Source organism: Pelecanus crispus, chromosome 4, assembly GCF_030463565.1.
Source record: "Pelecanus crispus isolate bPelCri1 chromosome 4, bPelCri1.pri, whole genome shotgun sequence".
Classification (NCBI taxonomy): domain Eukaryota; kingdom Metazoa; phylum Chordata; class Aves; order Pelecaniformes; family Pelecanidae; genus Pelecanus; species Pelecanus crispus.
The window spans coordinates 85,050,982-85,064,267 of NC_134646.1; the positions used below are offsets into that span (position 1 = coordinate 85,050,982).

General features: G+C 42.6%; 1 protein-coding gene across 2 annotated transcripts in view; it reads left to right on the top strand.

Annotated features, from left to right (window-relative positions):
• The window catches only part of ATRN (attractin), a 156,968-nt gene that overhangs the window by 50,687 nt on the left and 92,995 nt on the right, over positions 1-13,286 (top strand). For both annotated transcript variants that reach the window (XM_075708898.1, XM_075708899.1), the window contains 6 exons: positions 277-482; positions 2,558-2,726; positions 4,092-4,182; positions 7,187-7,430; positions 8,941-9,124; positions 11,026-11,180. In XM_075708898.1, coding sequence (XP_075565013.1) covers positions 277-482; positions 2,558-2,726; positions 4,092-4,182; positions 7,187-7,430; positions 8,941-9,124; positions 11,026-11,180 — 1,049 coding nt within the window. The remainder of the gene's footprint in view (positions 1-276; positions 483-2,557; positions 2,727-4,091; positions 4,183-7,186; positions 7,431-8,940; positions 9,125-11,025; positions 11,181-13,286) is intronic.

The following is a 13,286-nucleotide window of genomic DNA, read 5'->3' on the forward strand; positions in this document are numbered from 1 at the left end:
AATTCATTTGCATTACAAATGGCTAAAAATCATATTGATAATTTTTCGGAGGAGTTGTAAGTTTAACTCATTAAGTGAGGCAGCTCTGTAGACGATAGAGAACAAATCTCTACAGGTCCATCCCATCAAGTTCTGTATGAGCGGCTCTTGTTGGTTTGTATGTTAGCAAACAGCTCTATTAACTTTTGTTCAACATCGCTCTTCTATTCATTAATAAGAGGTACGGCTTGGCAATCTGTTCATTACTGACAAACCTTCTTTCCCTGCTGTTTGCAGTTTCAATATGTGTCCCAATAATTGCTCCGGCCGAGGAGAATGCAAGCTCAATAACAGCAGCGATGCTCTTGAGTGTGAATGTGCCAAATACTGGAAGGGAGAAGCTTGCGATATTCCCTACTGCACAGATGATTGTGGGGCACCCGAGAGAGGACATTGCAACTTTAATGATACTAAGGCATGCTTGTGCTCTGCGGGCTGGCAAGGTGAGTCTTCTGATTAATACGGAGAAGCTCTTGGATGCTTTTTCTAGGTATGGCTCTTTAATTGGGAGTGTTTGAGAATGTTCTGCTTGACAAGTATTGCGTTCAGACTGGGAACAGAGTATCTAGCTTTCCGTATCAGAAGATCATACTTCATTTGTCACAAATGCTTTTCAAAGCAGCTATGCTACTGTACAAAGCAGTACCAACCTCTTGTGTGCAGACTTCAGATAAAAACTTTAAACCTCATTCCTGTGCACCTAAAGCAAATTTGAGCCTGCTGGCAGTAGTTAATGTGTTTGAGCACACAAAATGCCTTGTTCTTGTGTCCAGTTATGCTCATCAGCCATGTCAGTCTTAGCAACGGTTTGGGCCATACATATGTGTTTCTTTTGCAAAGATACTCTGATGTGGAAGAGTTAGCCTTACGTGAAGTGCAACCAGCTACAGCACTGGCAGCGCTTGCTACCACCGCTCAGCTGTGCTGCAAAACCAGACGGTGTGTTAGGCGTTGTGGAAAGAATCCAGGTTGGCAAAATGAGCAGCCTAAGGAGAATGCACCCAGTAGCGAGGTTAGCACGTCTGCCTCTCAGATATAAAACCAGCCACAGGTAATAGACTTTAGGGCTGGAAGACCACATCCCCTTACACAGTGCAGTGCTTCCTGATGCTTTTCTGGAGTCTAGTTGTGCACTGACAGCAAAGGTTGGCTTATGTTTCCTCAATTTTTAGCCTACCCCCCTTTTTTCCCTGTCTTTCATTTCTGTAGCAGGTCAGTGTAAGGGGAAAAAAAAAACACCCAGACCAAAACAACCCTCCAAAAAAAACCCCCCAAAGCCCCAGAACAAACCATTGCGGAATGAGATGCAAGCTGCTCTTCCCTTTCTTATTCTGAAGCTTTTTTAAATCTGAAAATGGTCCCTCTACCTCAGAAACCAGGAGTTTTTCAAGGGTGATAAACCAGAGTCCAGTCTGCTTTCCTGAACTGGAGATTATTACTGGTAGAAACTCGGCAAGAATAAGCAGATGCTGTCTCTTATAGAATCATAGAATGCTTTGGGTTGGAAGGGCCCTTTAGAGCCCACCCAGCCCAGCCCCTGCAGTGCCAGGGACAGCTTTAACCAGCCCAGGGTGCTCAGAGCCCCGTCCAACCTGGCCTGGGATGTTCCCAGGGATGGGGCCTCCACCGCCTCTCTGGGCAACCTGTGCCAGTGCCTCACCACCCTCACTGTAAAACATTTCTTCCTTATAGCCAGTCTAAATCTATTCTTGTTTAGTTTAAATCCATTATTCCTTGTCCTGTCACAACAGGCCTTATTAAAAGGATTCTCCCCATCTTTCCTGTAGGCCCCCTTTAAGTACTGGAAGGCCGCAATAAGGTCTCCCCGCAGCCTTCTCTTCTCTAGGCTGAACAATCCCAACTCTCTCAGCCTGGCCTCATAGGAGAGGTGTTCCAGCCCTCGGATCATTTTGGTGGCCCTCTTCTGGACCCGCTCCAGCAGGTCCATGTCCTTCTTGTGCTCAGGAAAGTCAACACCATAACTCTGTTACACAGTGATTCACTTTTATGACTGCCTAAAGGCTGTCCTGATAAACCTATTCCCTTTTCAAGGCTTGAGCCTCTTCAGCAGGTTCCGTGCTCCCTGTTGTCTGTAGTAACCCTGTGCATGTGGATGGCTGTCACTGAGAAGAAGGGAGAGCATCCATGTGGCTTCTTACTTTGCTGAGACCTTGCCGCTTGCTGCTGCTCTTCTGCCACGCCATGGGGAACTGAGAAGGGAAGCCTGGCAGTGGAGAAGTTGGTTTAAGAGCAGCAGAAATATAGAAAAAAATAAGAGGTGAACAATTCACAAAAATGTATTGCTGAGAAGGAGAGGAATGAGAAGAGGGAAAGATAGCCATAGACCATTGGGTTTTTATAGCATGCTGCTGAGCGGGGCTCCTGAAACTTTCGCAGGTTGTGTTGGGGCTTTGGAATATATATATGTGTGTGTGTGTGTATATATATATCTGCACCAAATACAGGCTTTGGAAAAAAAAAAAAAAAACAACTTCATTTTTAAACCTTATTTTCCCAGGTCCTGGCTGTTCAATTCCTGTTCCTGCAAACCAGTCGTTTTGGACCCGGGAGGAATACTCTCTTCCAGAACTTCCTAGAGCATCTCACAAAACTGTAATCCATGACAATAAAATGTGGATTGTGGGAGGCTATGTCTTCAATCATTCTGACTCTCAGAAGGTTTTAGCGTGAGTATAAACCTAGATAATAAAGTCTAAGTAGAGGAACTTAGATTTGAGAATTATTTTTAGAAAATGCCATCCAACATGCTGTGCTTTGGCCTACGCTCCATCTCCAGGGGAAAACAGCAGCAATAAAAACTTAGACTCATGTTTGAGATGTGGGAAAACGCTGCTAAGGGGTGCTAATTTTGGACAAGAAAAAGCATAATGTTCCTGATGTTTAGGGAATTTTTGATTCACCTGCTTCTGACAGCATTTAACTATTCACTGTGTATTTCTAGGCTAGCTTCTAAATTATATCTGGCCTCGTAGTCAAAGAGGGTAGTTTTGCTTCAGTGTTATTAGCCCTTCCTTATATCTGTGTGACCTCAGAGTGTCTGGCTCCTTAATTAATACATACTGATTACTGTGCATGTTTATGCGTAGTGGATGGGCTACCAACAGGGAGTGGCATTTAGGATGATGACATTTGTGCAATTAGTTGAGGAGATTTATTATTTGACATCTTAGTTACTGGCAATTGTGTACCTCACAGAAATCTCCCACAGAAAACGTTTCAGGCTTCCTCTTAAGCTTGATAGTATTTGGGCAGATCTAGGTAAAAGCTGGATTTTTTTCCCAGGAATACCTGCATACCTCGCTTTCACGGACCTAAGTGAGAGCTGGGTGTTCTGCGCTCATGTCCAGAGGTAATAGTTCGTGTAGGGGAAGTTAAAGAAGAGCTGAAAATGCACTCTTAGTTGTAGAATAGTTGCTGATTACTTCCACAATTTACTCTTTCAAAGTCATGCCTGATTTTTCAACAGATATCCTGTAGCTTCTTTGAACACTTTCTCAGAGGTGATTTTATCTTATAAAGCTGTAAGCCTGGCGAGTATAGTTCATTCTTTTATCTAAAAAGCCATAGGCCATTTTCAGGGCAAAGGGTTTATCTTGTTTCAAGTTCACAGGAAAAATACGCTTGAATGACAGATGTAATTAAAAAATGCCTTTTAAACACCGCAGGTTTTTTTTTTTTTATAAAGGATTTGGAACTTAACTGAGCTTAGCATAAAGTTGTTCTGCTCTTTCAGGTGGATCATGTGGTGTAAGTTGTCGTAGCTTAACAGACACTGCGTTAGCTCTTGGTTTTGCATGGGAAAGAAAACTCAGGGTAAAGCAAATCAATATGTGGATGTTAAGTAACAGAGCAGGCTTGACTGGATTTTTTTTTAATCCATAAGTAGTCTGTGCGTGCTTTGTACATGATGAAATCTTGGTATCTAGGACTTCTGTTAAATAATTTCCCACAAATCCTGGAAAGGACGAGCAGTAATTTTCTCAACTTTAATACCTACTACTTGGGAAATTAATTCAATTTTTATTATACAGCTATGATCTTATTTCTGAAGAGTGGCTTCCACTGGACAACACTGTGAACTCAGTAGAGATGAGATATGGTCATTCGCTGGCGTTACATGAGGTACGTTCAGTGCTGCAGACTCACCTCCTGGCTGATTTCTCCCTCTTCTTCCCCTATGCCCACGCCTTTCCACAGATCAGTCTTGCTTTGGGAGAAGCATTTCTCCTTCAAAAGGTTGTCCGTGGATATCCCAGCCTGTGTAATTATACTCCAGGGAGTCCTTGGACTGGTAGTCTTTAGTTCCTTTGCTTGTGTGTTCCTTCTTTGCCCTTTTCTCAGAGATTTTAAGGCTGACTGAGGTCAGTGAGTCCATTATTTCCTCCTTACTGTCTGTGCTTGCGAGATGCGCTTAAAAGCTAGAGTTTGCTGGAGTTCAGCTGGTTCCCCAGCTGCCTTTTGTGTACGCCACATAAATATTTTTATGAGCTCCGTTGTCCAAGGCACCAAAGCAGAGCTGGTGAATTAGGGGGTTTTGGAGCTTGTTCTGCTTCTGCAGTAGACCCGTGAATCTGTTTCTCAAACAGCTGAAACGGCAAGGGGATTTGACTGTTTCTTTCCTCATTTCTCACCTGCGTGCCTTGCTGTGTGTGCAGGCCACGTGAGAGCAGAATGCCGAAGTCTTTGAAAGGGAAGTGAGCTAATCCTTTACTGACCTTTGGTTTGGGAATGTTAATTAGCTCATCACAGTGCAAGCCTATATAAAGCATAATTATAAACACTTGAAAAACTCCACACAGCACCGTTCACAAACAGAACACCTGAAGAACCTGAGAAGGGTGGAAATTCCTGCCTGTGAAGGCTCGATGCACATTCTGCAAATAACTGTTCAAAAGTAGGGTATGATCCAAAAGAAGGATCACATCTAAAGGGGGGCAATGAAGCTGGGGAAGGGTCTGGAGCACCGGTCTTACGAGGAGCGGCTGAGGGAGCTGGGGTTGTTTAGCCTGGAGAAGAGGAGGCTGAGGGGAGACCTTATCGCTCTCTACAGCTACCTGAGAGTGTAGCGAGGTGGGTGTTGGTCTCTTCTCCCAAGTAGTCAGCGATAGGACGAGAGGAAACAGCCTCAAGTTGCATCAGGGGAGGTTTAGATTGGAGGTTAGGAAAAATTTCTTCCCCAAAAGGGTGGTTAAGCATTGGAACAGGCTGCCCAGGGAAGTGGTGGAGTCCCCATCCCTGGAGGTATTTAAAAGATGTGTAGATGTGGTGCTTAAGGACATGGTTTAGGTTAATGGTTGAACTTGATGATCTTAAAGTCTTTTCCCACCTAAACGGTTCTATGATTCCATGATAAGTGGCTTTACCATCAGTGACAGGCAGTGGTTTTCAGGAATTTCCCAAGAAGCACCACCTATAGTAGAGAATTTCCCTTTCCAAGGTTACCACCTTGTCAGTAGGGAACCAGGGCTCCACTACACACTTTGGTGGATTCATGGCTGACTGAGGTACCTGGAGAAACCCACAAAGGAAACTGGATAGAGTTTTGGAACTTAGCTCTTACAGGATGATTAATAAAACCCTGTCTAGTTATCCTGGCTCCCTTCTTTCCAAAGGGTCTTCATTTTTTGTAAGTGCATTAACTTGGAAGACAGAGCTTTTAGTGTACAGACGCAGAGGAGTTTCCACCATAACTGACTGTCTTCCAACTCTTCTGCTGTTTGCATTTGCAAGCTATGGGAAGGATTCAGCTTGCTTATTAAATCACCTGACTTCAGATGCCTAACTTTGCGTGCCTTTGGTAGCCTCTGAGCTCTGTTTATGGTGAAAACAGACCCAGTCAGTACAGGTAGTGAAATCTGGAGAGCAAGTCAGCTCACCCAAAAGTAGGCGCACCTTCCCTTCTTTTGATCAGTTGAATTATTCTCTGGGCTTCACCTAAATTTCAGTGTCTGTCATCTGAAGGTCAGTCCTGCCCCACACACCCGTTCCCCTCCGTACTCTGATGTAGGGTGAATTGTGTGTGTTGAAGATACGTGTGTGTGGCCAGCAGGAGCAGGGAGGTGATTGTGCCCCTGCACTGGGCACTGGTGAGGCCGCACCTGGAATACTGTGTTCAGTTTTGGGCCCCTCAGTACAAGAAGGACATTGAGGTGCTGGAGCGTGTCCAGAGAAGGGTAACAAAGCTGGGGCAGGGTCTGGAGCACAGGGCTGGTGGGGAGCGGCTGAGGGAGCTGGGAGTGTTCAGCCCGGAGAAGAGGAGGCTGAGGGGAGACCTTATCACTCTCTACAACTACCTGAAAAGAGGTTGTAGTGAGGTGGGTGTTGGTCTCTTCTCCCAAGTAGTTAGGGATAGGACAAGAGGAAATGGGCTCAAGCTGCGCCAGGGGAGGTTTAGATTGGATATTAGGAAAACTTTCTTCATGGACAGAGTGGTCAAGCATTGGACCAGGCTGCCCAGGGACGTGGTGGAGTCACCATCCCTGGAAGCGTTCAAAAAACGGGCAGACGTGGCACTTTGGGACATGGTTTAGTGGGCATGGTGGTGTTGGGTTGATGGTTGGACTGATGATTTTAGAGATCCTTTCCAACCTTAACAATTCCTAGTTTTTACTTTCGTTAAAAAATAATCCAGCTACCAAGCCAGGAAACACGAAATTGCTACTCTCCCCTTAACTGGTTTAGTGGTGGAGTTGGTAGTGTTAGAATCATAGAATCATAGAATCGTTTAGGTTGGAAAAGACCTTTAAGATCATCCAGCCCAACCATTAACCTACACTACCAAGTCCACACTAAACCAATCAAGGGTAGACTAGACTAAACCATGTCCCAAAGTGCCACATCTACCCTGTTAGGTTAATGGTTGGACTGGATATATCTTCAAAGTCTTTTCCAACCTAAATGATTCGATGATTCTATGATTCTGTTCTATGATTGTATTCTGACGTTACAGACTTAGGTACAAACCCTTGCTTTCATATCAGATGTGACTGGTGAAGGAGGTATGTTTCTTCTTGAGAGAGGAGAAGAATTTAGGCTGAGAGAAGATGTAACAACTTCATTACTTACATATTAGCTGTTTCCTAAATGCCAAACTCGTTGGCCTCATTTTAAATCTAAATTCTTCCAGGATTATATATACATGTATGGTGGAAAAATAGATGCGACGGGGAACGTGACCAGCCAGCTGTGGGTGTTCCACATTCCCACCCAGACCTGGGCTCAAGCAACACCGAAAGCCAAGGAGCAGTATGCTGTTGTTGGCCACTCGGCACACATCGTCACCCTGCAAGACGGCAGTGCGGTCATGCTTGTCATCTTTGGGCACTGCCCTCTTTACGGGTATATCAGCAATGTCCAGGAATACAACCTAGGTGAGTGGGACCCTACCTACTGTTCGCTTCAATTTTAACATTTGGTTTGAAAATTATTTAAATGATCCATATTCACATGGCAAAATAAACACAGATACATTATTCTCCTTCTTTTTGTATTTATGAGAAGTTCAGTCTAACTTCCCGTGTTTGTGGGACACAAACAGTGAGCAGGCACAAACATGTGCCTCCAGCTTCATACAGCTTATTAGGTCCCAAAGACAAAAAAGCTGTAATTGTGGGACAAAGCAGGATAACTGTGGGACAATTTAAATTAATTTTCCTCTCTCCCTCTGGCAAACCAAACACTTTTGAAATTATTTTTTTGTATCCTGTGAATACAGGAATGGCTGTAGCAATTCAGACCAAGTATCCACTTAACCTGATACATATGCCTCCAGTAGTGGTGATTATCAAATGCTTAGGGGAACAGGGAATGACTTTCTGGACTTCCATTTACCCCATATCTCTGGGAATAGTCCAAACTCTGACTTTATGATCTAGAGATTTCCAGTATCACCAGTGGAGAAGTGTAGGAAGCTCTCCAGATGAGCTGAACTTGTACCTAACTTAGCTGCTCTGAAATGGTTCTCTGGAGGCATGGCATGTCCCTTGCTCCACTGACCAGGTGGAGAACATGGGTAAGAACAGGAAGTTCACAACATGAGTGTGCTGGTTATTGTCAGAAATAGTGGCCTTGTCTGCACTTTTTGACCTGTTATCCTTGGCCTTCAGTCATCCTGATCCAGAAGATCTGCTGGAATTTACTCTGGTTTGCTGGTGTCCACATGAGCGAGCTTTCTTCCTCTAGGAGAAAGCTAGAGAAAAGCAGGATGTGTGGGGCATGATTTGTTTTTCTGCTGTTTTTTTCACATGGGATCTTGCAGACTATTCAATTCCTTTGCCTTTTGTGTCTCTGATCTGCCGTGAAGTTAGGAAGCCTGTGTAGGGTTTCATTCTGCACTTGCTAAAGAGATTTGGTGTGTAATTTAGCATTTTTGTTTCAGTCGCCATTATATTATGTCTAGAGTGCTTCAAACCAATGTTATTTTAGTGAGTAAGATACAGGACCATTAATCACAGATTAGTTTTTAACTGCAGTGTTCTTCACAGTCATACTTAACTTGGCTTCAGTGCTGTCTGACTTTATATACATATAAAATAAAAGTGCTCTTGGGTGCCATTCCAAATCAAGGCATGGTGCTGGCATTTTCATGTCATTGAAATGCAGTATATTATTTTTGTACTTTTTATCTCTCATTTACTTAGCTTGTCTGCAAAATGTAATGAATGACTGTAGAAGAGATGTTCCTGGTCTAATTAAAAATACTTGACAATACTTCTTGACAACAAACTCCTTGAAGGAGAGTAGTTTGGATATGAAGTGATAGAGGCAGTGTCTAGATCTGAGTCAAGGGAAATCCAATTTGTTTCACCGCCAGATTTGTTGATAAGTTACTAATGGAGATAAATTAACCATGTTCTGTCACTCACGTTTTTAATTTCCCAGCCACAAATACATGGAACATTTTACAGACGAGCGGAGCTTTGGTGCAAGGAGGGTATGGTCACAGTAGTGTTTATGATCCAAATACAAGATCAATTTATATCCATGGAGGTTACAAAGCATTCAGTGCCAACAAATACAGGCTAGCAGACGACTTGTACAAATATGAAGTTGATTCCCGTATGTGGTAAGTAGTTCTTGCTCTTGTATACCGCGCCATCATTTTTGTTTGTAGAGGACAAAAGGATGGGGTATTTGACAAGGGTACAGTGGTACGTAGTTACCTGCATTCAGGATAGATACTGTGCTCTTGTATCTGTTATTTTTATGTCCCTTTATGAATAGAGAATCGTATAATCACATATAATCAAGGCTGTGAATGAGCCAAGAAATCCATTTTAATCTATTGTTGCATTAAAGCTGAAAAGAAAAATATTTGATGGGATTTTCTTGCCAGCAGTACAGACTGTGCATATCAGTGCAGTTACTGCAGTCAAGTGAGTGATAATTCATTCTGCAGTTAAGACCGCAAAAGAATTTCTATTATAACCCCATTTTCTTCTGGCTCTGTAACTGCTTGAAACGTTAATTTCTTAAGCTGAAATGTGTGATTTGTTTCTGCCCAAAGGTGAGTTTTATTTAAAAGCTATAGCAAAACTTCACAACTTCGAGCTATAGAGGTGAAATAAATATTCCTCAATTTTGTGTTTTTCTTAAAGTTGTTTTTAACGGCTCCTGACAAAAAGGAGACTCTCTCTTGAATTAACACATCCATTTGGAGTCACCATATCCCCTTTTTTCAGTTTAAAATAGCTTGTATTTCTGCAACAACTGTTTGTCAGTCTATACTGATGAGTAAAGTAACCAGTGACTAATTGCCAAAAACCTTCCTTCCTGCTCCGTTGTACATGCGGTAATAACCATGCTTCCTCTCTTGGTTCATTTGATGCTCCACTTCAGCAGTGGAGCAGGCAAATCTGGCTGAATAGGCAGAAACTGTCACAAATGTGACAATATTCTTCTGAACTTCTGCAGCACCAACTTCCTCTTGTCTCATTTATTTTCTTGAGAGAACTTTCGGAGCAGGCGAGCAGTTGCCTTGCAGTGAGGCATGTAGGAGTGTCTGCTCATCTTCATCTATACTTTTTTTTTTGGTGCCACTGACTCTTTTTTTTTGTTGTTGTTGTTGTTGTTCTTTGGTCCTCTCTCCCTCTTGTGATTTCATGGAAGGGTAAAAAGCAGTCCCCTGGTCTTTATTTATTATTTATTCACCGTTTGCTGAATATTGCGTTGTGAAAGTCTGGGCTTCAGCGCAAGCTGCGTTTGGGATGCTGCTGTTCCGCAGAACTGGGGCGACAGCCTGCAAACTGCGACCCCGCTGCCTGCAACACTAAGATGTGGCCGTGTCGGGGTTTTCCTGCAATCCCACCCTCTCAAAATAGTAGGGAAAGTCTGCAAAGGGTGACCCTGTGTGTGCAGTGCTGTTAATCATGCTGATTAAAGGTGAGGTCAGTGGTAAGGATAATTAATGCTTCCCGTGATTTAGTCATGGAGAGGCACTGAGTTTTGCAGGTATTGAGCTGTGGGGCTCCGTTAGCAGCAGCTGCATAGGTTTCCTTGAAATAGGTTTGTTAGGTTTGAGCAAGAGATGACGCCCAGTTTGAAAGAATTGTTTAGGTTACTATAAAATCAGAGTTACTACAAAACACAGGAGCCCTCCCAAGCAGTGTCCATATCAGCAGGTTTAGCTGACTGTGCTCAAAAGCGTGGTTAGTGTGAAAACTGGATAATCCCTAGGGAAGGAACTGATGATTTGAAGATCCATAGCTTTGGAAAGAGGCTTTCGTAGATATATTTCTCCCACAAATTGTCAAGCAGATGGGAAGATGAGAGAATGAAATTACAGGAGGAACTGAACAGTGTGGAAAGAAGGCTGTTAAATACCTAATTAGAAAAAGTAGTTAAATAATATCCCCCCTCCCCTCCTCCCTGCACCCCTGAAATCTTCTTCAGCTTGGATTTATGAGTTGTTTTGTCTTTGCCAGGTACTAATCAGTTTCATTAATACATATCTTTTTATTTCTGAAGGACAATTCTTAAAGACAGCAGATTTTTCCGCTATTTGCACACGGCTGTGATAATGAGTGGAACCATGCTGGTCTTTGGAGGAAACACGCACAATGACACTTCCATGAGCCACGGCGCGAAGTGCTTTTCGTCAGATTTTATGGCGTATGATATTGGTAAGTTCTTGCAGAAATAATCATTAAAAAAAAATTCTTGGATATTCAAAAAGAGCTGTCTTCCAGAAGACTAATTTACATGCCGGGTATATTACACCAAATGCTACTAAGCATACTGCAGAAGAATGTGTAATCAGGAGAGGCTCATTTAGCTTGCTACACGTTATCAAGCAAATGAGCTGGTGCAGTGATTTCTGGGCAAATACAGCAGCAGTTATTTGGTCAACAGTTTATACACAAACTTGGGCATTAAAAAGTATTTCTTAAACGGAAAGCATATTGTTCTACCATCTCAGCCATGAAGCTATCCTGATATATTGAGTGTGTTTTAATCTATGATTTATCAAAAATGCAGGCTGTTAGGACAGTTACGAGCACTGGACACTGCTGAAGCTCAACTTGTACGTTGTACGCTCTTGTTCTAACTGCAGGCTGGCTGACTTGTTTGGCTGTGCCGTTTGTAATGTCAGTTTGTTTATACGTACGCTTGATAAGCATAAATATCCCCGTAAGCACTATTTAACAGTAAAGCCAAATGATTAGATTTTATTGGGAAGGATTGGGTTTTCATGAGGTGGAACAGCCAGAAGAGGGCAGCATTTATTTGGGAATTTGAAGTCCGGAGCCGATGCGTTTAAGAAAAGAAGAAGAGATTATATAAAAGAAGGTGCATGCACACCCCGATAACTCATGCTGAAGAAAAACACCGTTCTGTACTCATATCGCATTCTACCTGCTGCTCTCAGAATTCCTTAAATGTGGGCTCTCATGATTGCTTCCCTGACATAATAACGTAAATGTGAATTCTTGGAGTGACTGTCCACTGAGCTGTCACTCCAGGTTTGTGGAAGGAATATACAAGCAAATGGATTACTTTCAGCAGCAGGGTTTGGCATCCTCGTGCCATTTTGGCTGTCTGTTACAGGGATCATTCCCTTCTGCTTCCTGTGATTTCAAGTCATAGCCCTGTGGAATTTAGTGTGTGCTCCTAACTAGCTTTATTTTGATTTTTTTCTTGAAGAATTGAAGTATTTTGACAGTCATGGACAGACTAATTTTTTTTTTTTTTTAAACTTTGACAGCAATAGTGATAGATTTTTCTTGCTACATTTTGCTATTTTCCCTGACCCATTGAACTGTCTGTTAGGTGTAAAACACAAATTGCATTAATTTGACAAAATATGCCAATAATGATGTTCATTTTGATTCGGTTTAGAAAACAGGTAGGTTCCTGTCACATGGAATAAGTGTTGTAGTCAACTTGCCCAGTCCTTACCATTTTTACACTGAGAATTAGAGCTTGCATTGATTGCGCTTCACACGACAGGGACGAGAGGTGTTCTGGTGCTCTTGGGTACCCTCATTCTGTAGGGCAGAGACCTTCAGGCTGGAAAGAACAGCTTTTTTTTTTTCAGAGAAAAAATAGACCATTTTTGCCTTTCTTTTTGTGGCAGGGCACCTTTCTTGGCATGATTCGACTTATCTCATTGGACCAGGAGCACTCCAGGAATACGTTAGGGTGCTGGCTGATCGTTAGTGTCACAGCAGAAACACCTACTTGGTGGTTCTTCATGCATGATCTCTGCAGGAATTATATTGATCAGGTTCATGTTGGTCTCCATGGGAATAAGCCCATATTCTGTGGGGAAGCACTGTAAATATCAAAGACCGCTGTGGCCGTGCCACCACAGATGGATATGGCTATCGCAGCTTTAATATTAACACGCTTATGCGTTTGTTATCTATCCCTTGATGCTCCCAAGGCTCAAGCTACCCAGGAGAAAACCAAGTAGCAAGGTCAATTGATACTGAGTGCCTTCAGAGGAGAGGCTTAGTAATTGGCTGTGTTACTGCCTAATTTTATAGTATGCTATCTGGCTAATTTGCTCATTTTTAACATCTTGTTGATGAAGGTAATATCTTAGTGATCATAGTGACGGTTGGAAGACTGGAGAAAACTGAAATTAAAATGCAGTCTAAAATAAAGGCTTCAAAAAACAGGTCTTCTCTTTGACCTTTGCCATTAAAACTTATTTCTGCAGTAATTCATTTTATTTACCTCATCAAATTTTTCTGGTTTTTCTCTCCTCAAATTTCTAAGTAATC